The sequence below is a fragment of the Lycorma delicatula genome, chromosome 2 (genome assembly GCF_047948215.1).
Source record: "Lycorma delicatula isolate Av1 chromosome 2, ASM4794821v1, whole genome shotgun sequence".
NCBI classification, from domain to species: domain Eukaryota; kingdom Metazoa; phylum Arthropoda; class Insecta; order Hemiptera; family Fulgoridae; genus Lycorma; species Lycorma delicatula.
In genome coordinates, this window is record NC_134456.1 from 155,683,662 (window position 1) to 155,698,979 (window position 15,318).

At 32.1% G+C, this 15,318-nt stretch overlaps 1 protein-coding gene and 1 long non-coding RNA gene across 3 annotated transcripts in view; one reads left to right on the top strand and one right to left on the bottom strand.

Annotated features, from left to right (window-relative positions):
- Positions 1 to 2,337, bottom strand: part of LOC142319336 (integral membrane protein GPR180) — a 55,867-nt gene extending 53,530 nt beyond the window's left edge. For both annotated transcript variants that reach the window (XM_075356528.1, XM_075356529.1), the window contains exon 1: positions 1,572 to 2,337. In XM_075356528.1, coding sequence (XP_075212643.1) covers positions 1,572 to 2,074 — 503 coding nt within the window. In that variant the 5' untranslated portion in view covers positions 2,075 to 2,337. The remainder of the gene's footprint in view (positions 1 to 1,571) is intronic.
- Positions 1 to 14,072, top strand: part of LOC142319337 (uncharacterized) — a 29,818-nt gene extending 15,746 nt beyond the window's left edge. The window contains exon 2 of the long non-coding RNA XR_012755174.1: positions 12,636 to 14,072. This is a non-coding gene — a long non-coding RNA (uncharacterized LOC142319337). The remainder of the gene's footprint in view (positions 1 to 12,635) is intronic.
- Positions 14,073 to 15,318: the final 1,246 nt, after the last annotated feature.

Sequence of the window (15,318 nt, forward strand, 5' to 3'; positions counted from 1 at the left end):
AGGATAATTTAAAGTGTTCTACAGTAAGAAAAACGTCTTATTTATTTATAAAATTTTGTTTGGTTGTCATTTCAAAAGTTTCCTTTTTAACAATAATAAATCATAATTAACAGCCAAATCAAAATTAATGGCTTCATAACTGCTGGTTTAAAGTTTAAATCTAAGTAAGGATCTAAAATTTATTTATTTCAATTTCTTTATTAAAGTATGTGAGAATTCTGAAACTGATTGACTGTTCTTAGAATGAAAATTCCAAGTACACTAACTTGACAGTAGTACACAGTTAATTTGCTGGTGTGGAATATGGCCATATTAAAAGCTTTTCAGGTGTCTGACATCCAAAATGTAATTGACACTAACTCAAGACTCATTCACTATGGAAAATACATTCAACACACTTGGAGGTTGTAGAACAGCCCAAAACTCTTCTGAATTCTGCTTTATTTACATCTTCATAACTGAAATTGTTTTCCAACATCTACATCACAAAACATAATGGTTCATTCATACATATGTGCAACTATTATTTACTAGGTTATATTCTTCACCTGAGATTTGTGATTATTTTTCAAATTAATAACAGTAGGTAACAAATTAATAATGAGTCACAAAAGTCTGCTATCATCTTTTTGTTAAGCTTATTAATTTTATTTAATACTGTAAATTTCAGAAATGTAAAAATTAAATTATGCTGTAACTGCACCAAATATTACATTAGACAAACTGGACAACATATATCCAAACATTCAGAGAACTCATAGAAATACTTCATGCAACAGACCTTAATTTTCAAAATTACATCATAGAAACACAACAAAATATAAAGATATTAATCAACATGCAAATTTTATATATTGCACATCAATTATGTTAACACACTAAATCAAAATTACATTTAAATAACCTAAATCTACTATATTATTTGAAATGCGTATTAACAATTTCAAGTAGGAATTATCAGCCACCAGGACTCCACTTGATGAAGTAATGTAATAAAGCCATAAAGATCTTTTGAAGCACAATTTCCAAGTATTCATATTTAGAAAAAGTTATTCAAATTTCTCAGACATCAAGAAGATAAAAAAATGCATCTTTCTTTATCCTTTCACATCAAGAACCACTATTTTATAGCTTTTAACTTCTTTTGTATAGTATAATAAAACTATTTAATTATTCTTTATAATCTATCACTAACAATGGTAATGTTTAATTAATACAGGGTTAAACCACTGATAGAAAAATGTCTATTTCCCTGTTTAAACATAATTTTTAATAATTAGTTCTTCATTTTCACATCTTCATACCTTTATCAACCAAGAACCTGGATGCCTTCCTAGAACCTAAGCAACCGACTTAACATAAATGGTAAAGTTATCTCTCTGAGATACCATATAACAATATTTCACAGCTTCACTACTGAAATAAAAGAATCATAATAAAGCAACCTATAAGAACTGTTAACGCCGCCGACAAAAAAATAAATTGACCAAATACAAGGCTGAATCAAATAGAAATCAATAGCAAAACAAAAGTAAACGAATGATAACAATTTGAAAATTATGTTTACTTACCGCGGTTCTTTCAGGTCCGTAACGTTAATTGTAAACTGGTACCCATTCACCACATTCTTATGTCGGTCCTCCAAACACAGCTTATTTTTTTCACAAGGTACTTTCCGCAAGAAATCTTGACTTTCGTTACGACACGGAACATCAATTGCTACCGTGCTAATTTTTCTAAACATGTTTTTGCAAGCTTTTTCCTTATTAATAATTGACCTATTTCCATAATATTCTAAAAAATAACTCCTATCTAACACTGAAAACGTTCCAGGATGACTAAAATTAGTCCGCATACTAATATTACCGAATATATAACCTAAGGTTTCTTTTTGGTAATGCAAATCTGTTTTCTGAACACCAAACTTTATTAAAAATTTAAAAAATTCTTTAGTATTCCATGTACCTGTTACATGACTACAATTCACTTCACACAATAACACTATGCTCACTAAAACTAAAGAAAATAAGTTAAATGCTCGTTTCGAAGTTAACAACATATTGAAATTAAACATAACCTAAACTTTCAAGTCAACATTATCAAGTATACTACTACAGTTGAATGAAACAGATGCAAACTCCGCGAGCGCTGATAGTGTCAACATGGTTGCTGATTTCTGTATTATAATATACGGACGGAAAGTGCATTTATTTCCCTGGATTTGATTGTTCTTTCTTTTAGTTAAAAAATCATAAAAAGATTATTTTTACTACTTACTAAATCATTAAATATTTCTCTACCCATTTAAAACATATTGTTCGTATTTACTGCTACAGTTCCTTGCTACATGTACGTAGCGGTCATTTCAAGAAACTACGATTATGAAATATTGTATATTAAAACTAAAGCTACGTAATAACAATACGGAAGTGTTGCGAGCTCTTACATATTAAAGTAATTGTAACGTATATTGCAGGTTTCTAGTTCCTATTTATAAATATGAAATAAACAATAATTTCGAATGTAAGAAAGCTAGTAATAGTTAAAGTAAGCATAACCCTATACTGTGGAATTGTATTTTTATTTCCTCTTTAAAAAACAATTTTTATGCATATAAATATTTTTCTAGCTGGCAGATAGTTAATTTTAAATGCATATTTAATATTGTTTTTATCCCCTACATGTACATTTAATACTAAATTATCTAAACCTGGATGTCTCAACATCTGTCCCATCACTGCCTCTTCACAAAGTGGCACAGATTTTTATCTCCAATTCATGTTACCAGCTCCTCTTCATTTACCATTGTTTATCTGCAGAGTATAGACCATAGGTGTAGTCAATATTTTCTTCAGGGGTGCAAAAATAAGTCGCATGCAAAGAAAGCCTTTCCACTTTTCAGGAAATGCAAAGAATGTTCTTTTGTTTGTAATAATTGTGATTTTGATGTTTATTAATGAAATTTCAGTAAAATCATGCAATACTAAATAAAGAAATAATAACTAGTTTACCACACTCCAATAATTTAAAATAACAATTGAAAATTGTAATTAGCTACTTGTGGTTTTGCTTAATTAGATGGTTTTGGTTTTGAAATGGCTGACTATGAAACTATCTACTTCTGTTAGTTGCAAGTAATAAAACAAATTTGTTCAAAATATTAAAGGTTTATTAAAAAACACCATTCAAATGTTTAATAAAAAAAACATTAAAATTTTGATACCTAATAAATAGAGAATGGTTTAAAATTCATAATAGCTTAATTTTTGTTGTGATAAGTTCATTCATATAAAAATGTCTTAAATAATTACATAGGAAAAAGTCAAAAGGATTTAAGATCGGGAGACCTTGCAGGCTTACATGAAACATGGTCATCCAGATTTACCATGTTTTCATGTTTTAAGCTTCCTGTGTCTCTGATCCACCTACATATGAATGGATGAAAATATGATTTTCTCATGATATGAGAAAAGTGTCCTGGAGTGTATCAATTGGAAAAGTGTTCTTGTGTGCTACGGCCATCTTGCCTTGAGGCGAGATGGCTGCAACATGAGATTGTTGCAACATGTGAGACTGTACATTAAATGAATATCAACCATTTCTAAGTTAGTATAAATATTATTCACATTATCCGCTATAGTGAATAAGATAATGGGAGAAAAAATTAATTAACTTGTAGGGCACAGCTCAATCAATGTATTGACTTGGTCAATAGCAAAGAAACTATTAGCTATTTACATCTACAGGTATTAGCTATTTTTTACATCTACAACAATGACTTGTTAACTACAACATTTGTTCTAATGCAAATTATTTTTCAATAGCCTATTAATATTATTTATTATTAAAATATTTTCATGATTTCGGTAATATTTTATTTTATTGTAATATTATTAATATTTTTAAACTGTTATAATTTATTACATGATAACATTAACATTGGAATAAAATTATTCCAGTTGAAATTGTGTTGAGTTATTTAATTTTATTTGGGAGGAAAAGAAACCTGGTTTATTTAATCTAGAGTGATTCACTTAAAGGGTTTTTGGCATAACTTTGTTATTTATGAACGGATTTGAATAAATAAGGTGTCATTTTCATAAAATGCTTAGCATTTTTTGTGAAATATAATATTTAAATAAATCTACGGTTGCAGAGATATTAACAATAAAATGGTTTAGATCGTCACTACTTTGAGATGGATTGAGAGATCAGGTTCATTATTTTTATACAAGTAAACCTCTAGATCCCCTAGCAGTATACAAAATTTCAGCACAATATAATACATCATTCCTGAGAAATAAATTTTTGTGTTAAAAATATAAATAACGGATAGCCGGTAAATGAAGCATTTCCGGACATATGTTGATATAAAGTATTTTCTTTATTTCAATGTGGGGGACCATCCCCTGAATTCTTGAAACTTTTTTTTAATAATAGAATAGGATAGTTGTTTATAATAGAATAGTGTTTAATAGAATTTAAAATTGGAAATTATATCTTAAGTGAATGGTTTTTTCATACTCCTCATATCTCAAAATGTAAAGAAAATTCAATTTCACCCTCTCATCCCATTGTGTGACCAAAAGTAATACCATACTTTCTTAAAAAGAGTCTGTAAAAAACATGAAATTAAAACACATTTCTACCGTGAAACAGAAAAATGTAATTAATTAAATCAGATGGTAACATCTCTTGGACTTTAAATAAGATTGTATAAAGTTGAATGTATTGTAATTTAAACAAGATGATATTAAGTTACATCAGAAATGTTGCTTACATGAGAAAATATTGTGTTGATAACTATTCAAGCAACTGACAATGTTATGTCTATCTGAAAAGCATATTTCAATGTTTTATCCTGTTTAAATTTAAGATTGCTATACTCCATCCAATAAATGACTTTAAAAAAGTGAAATGGTAATTATTTTAAAGGACTAGAAAGTTCTGCATTAAGAGTCCAAAAAAAAATTGTTCTCTAATTGGATCGGTAACAATTCCAATAAAAAATCAGTCTAACCCTAAAAATTAAGCAAGAGACTTTTATAGGAAGATATTTTAATTATACATTTTATTAATGTAAATTAGATTTCACATTTAATGAATTATAATTTTACACGTAGAATACTTGGTTGACATATTTCATTTGAAAGCTGGCTTTGCTTCTTACATGAACTGCCATTTGATTAACAAGTTACAGTTATTCTGCTATAACTATTCATTTATAAGATAAAAGATACAGTCAGATTGAATGTTCTGTAATTCAATTGGGTAGTTTTAAAAACAACAATTACATAGATGAGCAAGGATTTATTTATTCTCTTACAATCCCTGAGTCTGTGCTCAGATAACTATTTATTTTATGGCAGAAAATTATTTTTTTTGAGATGAACATGTGAGCTAGTCAACTCAAAACTGTTGACCTACAGTGTAGTGTTCCTTATTATATAGATAAAAATCTCTTGATGAACTGAGAGGTTGTAGATACCTGCTTTCTGTAAAACACTGAAGAAGTCTTTAAGTAGACTGATTGCCTTGTGCTGCAGTACTTGTATAAATAATATATTCCTTTTCTTTATCTTTTATCGCTTATTCTTTAGTTTGAGTTCTGTGAGTGCATTAGTCTTCTGAGGAGTTTGTGAATTCATAGTATGATCTGTTAGAAACAGCTTTGTGGATTTATCCAGAAGTTATACTTCACTTCACTTACTTGAGTAGCTGAAACTCACTACAGTAATTCAAATACTTGAATGTAAACGGTCGGCCCTAAAAAACTGTAAAACTTAACATAACGTTTCATTATTCCCTAGAATAGTTATGTTAGCTTCTACGTTAAACTTACGATGCAATGCCGCATAACAGATACAATCCAAAAGGATATGGTGCAATGTAAGTTGGGAGTCGCAGCGACCAAAACGGGTGCATCCGTTTGCGTCATCAGCTATTGATGAGTGAGCCTAGTGTACCCTATTCGTAAATGGGGGCTAATAACCTCCTCTCGATGGATATTTGTGCATGAGGGGCTCCACGGGGATACTGTGTTCTTAATTGGGCAAAGTTTTATTGTTCATGGTAGCATCCCAATCATTTTACCACTGGTCGTGAACTACCCTCTTCAGGAAACAGACAAGATTGTTCGTTGAAAGAATGCAATTTTTAGGCTGAAAACAAGCCTCTTTTGCCGCACTACCTGCGCGCTCATTGCCTGAAATTCCTATGTGGCTGGGAATCCAGTAGAAGCTCACAGTTGTATTGCATCTAACCGTCTGCGAAATAACACAGTGAATCTCACAAACAACAGGGTGTCTGCAATACACGTCACTAATCGCACTCATGGAATCCGAGGAAACAAGTACATGTCGAAATGTTCGGCTAATTATACTTAAGATCTTATTAATAGCAGACAGCTCCGCAACTAAAATACTGGAGATGCTGTGGAGGCCTAACATGTATGTTTTGTTGCCTACCACAAAAGCACAGTAAACAGAATTAACGTTTTTAGAGCTATCCATGTAAACTATAACATCAGGATTCATGCTATTTGTAATATTATAAAACTTGTTTTGCAAAATAACCGGATTTGTGTTCTTTTTATTATACCGACTAAGATCAAAGCAGTAATTAACGAGAGAAGGCTGCCAAGGCGGGTAATAAGATCGAGCAACAGTAAGAACTGGAGGTAATTCTATATTTAGAGCAGAGAAAAGGCGCTGAGCTCTGATACCTAGCGGGCAGTATATCTCGGCTGTTCCTGGTAGCTCTTAACGTGCTGCTTGGAGAATTCCGTATCAAAGGTTGTATGAGTTGGTTGCGCTGTAATCCGAGGCATATAGGAGCATATCATTTACTTCCACCTACTCCAAAGAAATGGCTCACCACTGTCCACCAGCAGACTTACCACGGGGCTTGAGCGAAACCCATCCGTGGTAAGACGGATAAATGAAAGATGGACTGCATTGAGCATCATTAGAGCGGTGGCTCATGCCGACGAATGAGCTACGCAACGTAGTGTAAGTGGGAACGGACCAGAGTTCGGTAGAAACGCAACATGCATATACTATCGGCTCCACACCGGGTATTCGATAAACCATTAGCATGTCTAACATTTTTGGACATTTTAGCTTCAGCTCCTTCAAATTTGTTACCCACGTTAGTCGTTGGTCTAACCACATCCCTAGAACACTAACCCACATGCATGCCTCAACTGGTTCACCATGTAAATACAGTTGAGGGTCAACATATCCCCTCTTCTGGGAAGGCAAATGTATTTCGTTTTTTCGGAGGAAAAAGTGAATCCAATAGATTTACACCACAAATCTAAGCGAGTTATTGTATTTTGAAGCAGCCTCTAACCTGTATAGCTACCGTTCTACATGCTACGTAAATAGAAAAATCATCTACGAATAAAAAACAGATAACAGGTTTTCGCACGCAGTTTGTTATACTATTTATGGCTACGGCAAACAAACTAACACTTACGAACCTTCCCTAAGGTACTCCGTTTTTCAGTGTGTACTTCTCAGATACCGTCGTTCTAACTGGAACTTGGAAGGACTGAATACTGAAGAATCCCTGATAAATGCGTCCTCGCATTTGTCAAGGGACGCATGAGTGTAAGAAGTATACGGGGGTATATCTTATACACCCCATTCATGAGATGTATTTAGGATTTCACTCCACTATGCCGTGTCGTACGCCTTTTGCAAATCGAAAAGTACAGCAACCAGGCGAAAAAAAAGGCGTTTTGAATAGCAGCTTTCAGGGCAACTACGCGATCAATAGACGATGTACCCTGGCGGAAACCGCATAGTTCTGGGGCAATTAGGGCTTTTTTCTCAAGGTATCACACTAGATGATGGTTTACCATTAGTTCCATCACCTTGCTTAGGGTACTGGTCAAGGAGACAGGACGTACTGATACCCATAACTTGTGGGTTTCAGAACGGGGATTACCAGTGACTCTGATCAAGAATCTAGAAACACCTGGTCAGAGAATATCCTATTATAAATGCAAAAAATATGGCGTAGTGTACTATCTGGGAGGTGTGTTAACACCTCCTGAGCCTGATATTATCATTTCCAGGAGAAGTATCACGAGAATTATTCAAGGCATACCTTAGCTCATTATAAGAAAAGGATATGTTAAATTCATTTTGCGAGTCTCCAATCACCAACGGGAAATTTTCTACCTGCAAAACTCAAAAAACTATCTCAAAACTCAGGACAGTAGATTTAAGTGAAACTGCTCCAAATGACCTTCCGAATGTGTTCATAGCGAACACACTGGACAGTTGACGTGGCATCAACTGTCGCGGTAACAAGGTCTCCACCCGCTTTAAAGTCCAATCGGCTGCGGTGAAGATACCAATGCACACATGGTTCGAACTTTTCTGCATACAACAGATGATGATGATGTCCGAGAAATGGATTCGACATAATTCAGCCAAGATTTTCGTTTAGCACACCGAAACATTCGGCGGCAAACAGCTCTCGTGTTGCGGAAGGTGCAGAGCAATTCATTCGCTTTATGAGAATCTGGTGTGTAAACTTGGTAAGTTTCATACTGGCCAAAGGAATCCTTGTAACCGATCCAGTCCGCTTCCTGAACCTTCGTGGTTGACGCAGAGAAAAATCATAATTAACGACTGAGGTTTCAACCCGTCTATGATCGCTTCCAAAGAAGTTTTTGGAAACGCACCAGCTAAGACGTGGTAGTAGGGTTGCTGAACGCAAGGATAAATCATTGCACGAAAAAGTACCTGATGAAGATGACGTAAACGTGTACGATCCTTCGTTCAGTAAGCAGAGATCTAAGTTCTGCCTCACTCGATCAACTATATTGCCTCGAGGAGAACGTGAAGCTTAGCCATAAGAATAGTGATGGGCGTTTAAATCGCCAGTTATTAGGCAGAGTATAGGAATTTGGGAAAACAGACTGGATAGATCATCCTCACTAATATCAGAATTTGGAGTAAGATATAAGTTGCAGATATTCATTTTGAATGACACCAATATTTTCACTAAGACTGCAGGGATGTTTGTCCTAGCAGAACACAGGTGGCTGTTATGATTTCCCTCAGGAAAACAGCCAAACCTTCTCGTCCTCTGCCCTCAGTTTGATAGTCATATCTTTTGCAAGAATATCTGTGAAAGGACACATAATCCTGGGGATGGAGATGAGTCATCTGCAGATACAGTACTAAAGGATTTGCTTCCTTTATTAGGATTTCAATATCCTCACAGTGAGAACAGAGACTGCAAACATTCCAGTGAATAATATTTGTAGCCATAAATATTCTTTTCCTGTTATATACAAAAACTATATGCAGATTATTTGTCAAATACTATTTGGTTTTTATTTTTCTGTTAATAATTTTTAGAAAGTGCTGTGCTTCTTCAGACACTTCATCTGCCTCCATATTCTCAGAGAACTCGAGATGGTGGTGGTGATTTAGAAGCCTGGGAGGCCAGAGATAACATACCAGGCAATGATTTTTTTTGTAGATTCCTTCACTGGGATCTTAGTTGTTTGCTGCAGCGAAAATTTTATTGGATGGTGTAGTGACTGAAGTGGTTTTCAGTGAATCACTCTGGCCTTTCCACCAAAAATATCTTTCTTCTTACCTGCACTAAACAATGCAATGGCAGAAGTGAGGGCTTCTGAAGTGAAGGCTTACCTGGTCTGACAAAGCTTGGACCAACTTGGTCAGTTCTTTGCACGATGCGCACACTCATTCTCTTTCTGTACTTTGTTGGAGAGAGCTTCTACAAAACTAACACCACATTGTACTGCATTCCCCATGTTCAGGGATTCTTTTTATATTCCCGACAAGCCGCAGTAAAGGATACTTTTTGCTCAATACAAATCCTCAATATACTCTGTTCCTCTTTATAAATATGACATTCTTGAGATCTCACCAAAGTCCTTTCCTACTTACCTAAGGGCTATGAGTTCACGACTCTGTTCAACATTATTCACCTCAATCATCAGGGCACCACTGCTAAATGTTTTTACTGATTTCAGTGAGCCACAAGCTGTTACTATGTATTTATTTATTAAAAAGCAGGAAACCTTAGAGAAATATTTATTCTCTCTCTTGCATTTCACTATAAGAAATCTGAACATTAGATATGTTCTATAAACATAAAGGAGATTCTAAGCGACATAGGACATAAGCATGTCCTTTGTCGTTTGACACATTTTCAGCTGACAACGTCGATTGAAGTTGTTTCAAATCTCAATTTTTTTTTTTGTTTCTTCATGTGGACCAACAACCAGCGAAGGATTTTTATAAGGGACTGCCATACGGTTCTCATGAGTGCCAGTGATATAACAGACCATTCCAGCAGATGCACAAGGGCTGGAGCTAGAGCTAAATATAACTGGGTTCGTCCAGGTTCCCAAAGAACATTGTTTGAGACTCACTAAGTATACCCACCCATCATCACAATAGTTTCCACCTTGGGTTACAGTTGCGTTTTGCAAGGTGTCGTAACACCACTGAGTGTAAGTGAAAGAAGAGATAGATTAAGATGTGTAGTTATGTAAAGGTATATGTTGTAGTTTATGTACTATAAAGTGTTCTGCAGCTCTGTATGTAGTGGGAAGCTGCAGAGGCTAGGGTAATGGGGTTGCCAAACCCCAAAGTCACTTTTCCAATCCAGTTTATGTGTTTTGCAACTAATTAAAGGTGAACTTCTCAAATTTGTGTTTAATTTTAATAGATATTATTTACATAAATTTTTTTAGAATTAAATTCTCTACAAAGTTAACTAGAAATTTTTATTTGTTTATTAGTAAATTAGCAAAGTTATTTTATTCCAAACCTAAAAAAAGTGTATTTTCCGACAAAATTGTTTCACGTTTTACCCCATTTTTCTTAAAAGTTAAGTGAGATAAGAGGTTCTCAGATCACTTTTATTCAATTTCTTACATCAAAAAACATAGCGAAGCACCAAATTTATCCCTCAATTTGTACCTCACAAATTTTGGTTTGGTTTAATTTCACTGGAGAAGAAAGCAGGGTGAAGTGTTTTGCAAGCCAAAACTCGCAAACAAAGTGTTTTCTGACATGTGTTTATATGTACTTTTTTCTTATTCTTGGCTATAGAATTATCTCCCAAGAGATTACCGTGCAATTTGGAATTGCCTGTATGTTTTGTGATGCTTTAATCAAGGCTTTACTATGAATTTGCTTGATTCATCCAGGGAAATGGTGGGGCAGTTCCTTTTTTAAACCATGGAGTACATATCTATTTATTTCTGATGATATATAGCGTGTGTACAAAAAAAAAATATTTAAGTTTTAATTTGTCATAATATTTCTTGGAAAAGGCTAAGAATATATATAAAAAGTCTTAAATCGAGGATTTAAGACTAGAATTAAAGAGCAAAGAGGTCAGTTTCAGTTGCACGCATGGCTGTAAATTGATTCCTTATCGTCTCACTTGACAGCACCTCTAGCATATTCCCACACAGAAATCCTTCTGTTTTGTAGTTTGCTAAATGTGATTCTGTAGTTACAGTTCAATGTACATTCCATTGAAAGTTTAAATGTGATCATCCAAGTGACAGTAACATTCGTCAATGGCATAATCAGTTTGAAATGGTCAGATATATGTGTAAAGGGTAGAGTGCAGGATGACCAAAGGTGTTGGAAGAAAATTTTAAATGTATCATAGATCTTTCCTGTGTAGTTCTAAAGCATCTGTTGGGAAGGCCAGTTGCAAACTATTGATGCTAGTGATGACAATCTGAAATGTTTTATGGAAATGCTTACCAAAGTGTCCATACCATTTACAGCTGTAGGCTTTGAACTGACTATGCTGTGCCAACTTCACAACTGAAACATTTCAGTTTGAAGATAACAACTTTTTTGATTGTATTGTGTTCAGTGATGAGTCAACATGTTTTGAGTATATAATATCCATATTTGGGGGTCAGAAAGTCCCTATGAATTCTTATAATGTGAAAGGGACTACTAGAAGTTAAATGTTTTTGTACAATATTCCAAAGGCCACTATTTATACATGCCATTCTTTTTTTGCTGTTGCAAGCGTAGCAGAAGTTACTTATTTGGATATACTGTGTACATGGTCTTTCCTTAACTGTAAGGTGGAATGGAGAATTTTATTTGGCAATAAGATGGTGGACCTCCTCACTGGAGTAGCTCTATATGGGATTGGCTGAATGATATTTTTCCAAATGCTTGATCAGTTAGCATGGACCTGATGACAGAGCTTATTTGTAACTTTGGATTCAAAGTAAACTTATCTGATCTTGTGTGATTTTTTCCTTTGGGCAAATGTATGTGCCTCTGCTACCTAATGATCTACACAATGTGAAGCAAAGGATTGAACCAGCAATCGTTTTCATTACTCCAAACATGTTGGTTAAAGTATGGGCAAACTACTGTATCAGTTGGATGTGTGCTGCTTGACAAAAAGTGCTCTCTTTGAACACTTGCAGACATGGTATGAGTTAATCTTTCATTTTATTTATGATTCAATTCTGTAAGACAAAGCTAAAAGATATGAAATAACTGTAAAATCCCAATATTATTTTTTTACACTCTCTATAATATATTATTATGTACCAAGAATAAAATATTTATTTATTTAAATTTTTTTTACAGATTTTTACGAGCTTACGCTAATCATGACCAACGTTTTAGTCAGGATGCTTCAACTGGTAACAGTTATATACAGCTAAGGTATTTGAAAAGAATAAATTATAATAAAAGCTACCTGGTTGTCAAGTAAAAACTATTCTAATATTATATTGTACTGTCATTGTGAAGCATCAGTGGCAAAGAGAATCATTTATTTTAGTACAATAAAATAAAAAACTACAGCTTCAGTGAATGTATTTACCTCTTAATTTTGTCAAAATCTATTCAAAAGTTATAATCAGACAAATACAAAATGTGTTGGTTATGATGTCACAATACATTAGTTGATTGTAAAAAAAAAAGGTTTAGATGTGAAAAAAAGTTACACATACAAATATATACTTCAAAATTACGATTAATGGAATTTTCTTTTATTTCCAGAGCAACATATTTAATTCATTCTTACATATTACAATAATTATGAAAAATTGTGCTTTTCGGCAACTTATAGTTTCTCACTGTCGACCTGGCACTTATCCTCATTGTAAATAAACACAATAATAATTAATAATTAAACTTCAACTTATATGAATTATTTTAAAAATATCATACTATAAATAAGTACAATATATATAACAATAGTAATATTATAATAAATTGTAATAGTAATAATCATAATGCTAATAAATAATTATATTTCCCACCTGTATAGAAGCACGATCAACATAAAACTCAATGTGTAGATTACAAATGCTATCTAAATTACTGAATAATTAAAATATATTGTTCTTACAATATTTTATTTTTTTAAATTTGATACAAAAATTTTAAATTTACTAATCAAGCCTAAAAAGAATAGCAAGCATCTTTTCATTTATATCATTTATTTCTACAATATATTGCACAAAATAACACAATACTATCTGACACTAAGTAAATAATGTATATTTAATGATACGAAACTGCAATTATAATAATAAAATAAAAATAATAATAATACACTTGTATAACAAAACAATAAGAGTTTAACAACTACAAAATATTATCTAGCACTCAACATAGGATAGGTAATTTTTTAATAATGGTGTCAGGCTTGTATAATTGAAAATTTTTATTGTCTCAATTCAATTATATAAACATACTTTGCTAGTCTGTATAACATCTAATAAAACTGTCACATCACCCAAAAATCTATTACAATAAATATTAAAAAAATTAACATGCATTATCCTAATGAAAAAATGAACTGATGAAAAAATTCTCAGCATTTTAATGCATTGTTACATAGATTTATAATGCAAGGTGTTCATATAAATTTGTAATTTAAAAAATAAAAACAATAATCTAAACAGTGCATTTTCCATGAGCACTACCAGAAAAAGAAGAGGTCATATACATATATATATATATAGACACACACACACACACACACACACACACACACATTTCCTTAAAAAATAATGTACTAGTTAAAAAAGAAAATAAACTTTTTTATGTTTCATTTATTTTTAATACTTATTAAAAATACTAATAATTTTAAAGAACGGCATCTTTTTTAATAATTCTGTAAGATAAATTAATAGTCAGCTGAAGCAAATGAATATTCTTATCGCATAAGGTACTAATAATAAACATTTAAAACATGCATCAAAAATTACTATTTTTCCTAAATAAACTATATAATAAAAATTCACTAAAAATGAAAGTAAAAGAAAACAAACAAGCAAATAATTTTGAAAACTTAACACAAAGTTAACTGCACCTAAACTGTATATTTTAAGATTAAAATTTCATCAATAATAATAATAATTTGAAGATGTAATTCTTGAAATTAGATTAAAAGATTGATTTATCTACGTAATATTAAACGTTCATGCTTACCAAATATTTATTTTATTACGTACAAAACAATTTTAATAGCAGGAGAGTAGTTTATTTTTACTTCAATGAGGGTGCATACTTAAAAAAAATCTTTGTAAAAGTGATATAACAAATTCATAAGTAGTAATAATGGACTAATTTTATTTAAAAAAAAAATTATCTGTAAATCATAAAAAATAAAATGTTAATGCAAGTGAGTTCTTTCCAAGCATTTGAATCTATTGACTTATTCAAAACTAGAGAAAACTTTTCTTAAACATTCAAAGGTTTGGTTAAAATTTAGAAACCATTGATGAAACACTCTTTTTTTGTAACATTATGTTACAATCTTTTTTTTTGTTTCTGTTACATAATAAAAAGAGATAAAATGCTATACACTAAGCTATAACATAAAACTTTTTTCATTAAACTGACGCTAGGTGGAATCAGACTAAAATGTTTTATGGATTTTAAAGTGGCACTTTTTATGTCAATGCTAAATGTGAGCAAGAATTACTACTTCTTGAAAACCGTTTATATAATTGAAAATATGTCAAGATCTTTGTGTATCATATGATCTGCACCAAAAAATCATTTAGTAAAGAACATGTATATTTGTTATAAATCAATTTTAGTTCAAAATGAAATAAAAAAAAAATAAACAAATAAAAACACAATGCATGAAAATGAACACCATTACAATGCAAACAGTTAATAAGATATTCTAAAAAAAGATGAAAAGGTAAATTATATTACATCCTAATTGTATTAAAATAAATGTTATATGTCCAATTCAATTAATTAGACAAACAACTATCTAGTAAGCAACTGATTTAAAAGTATACAT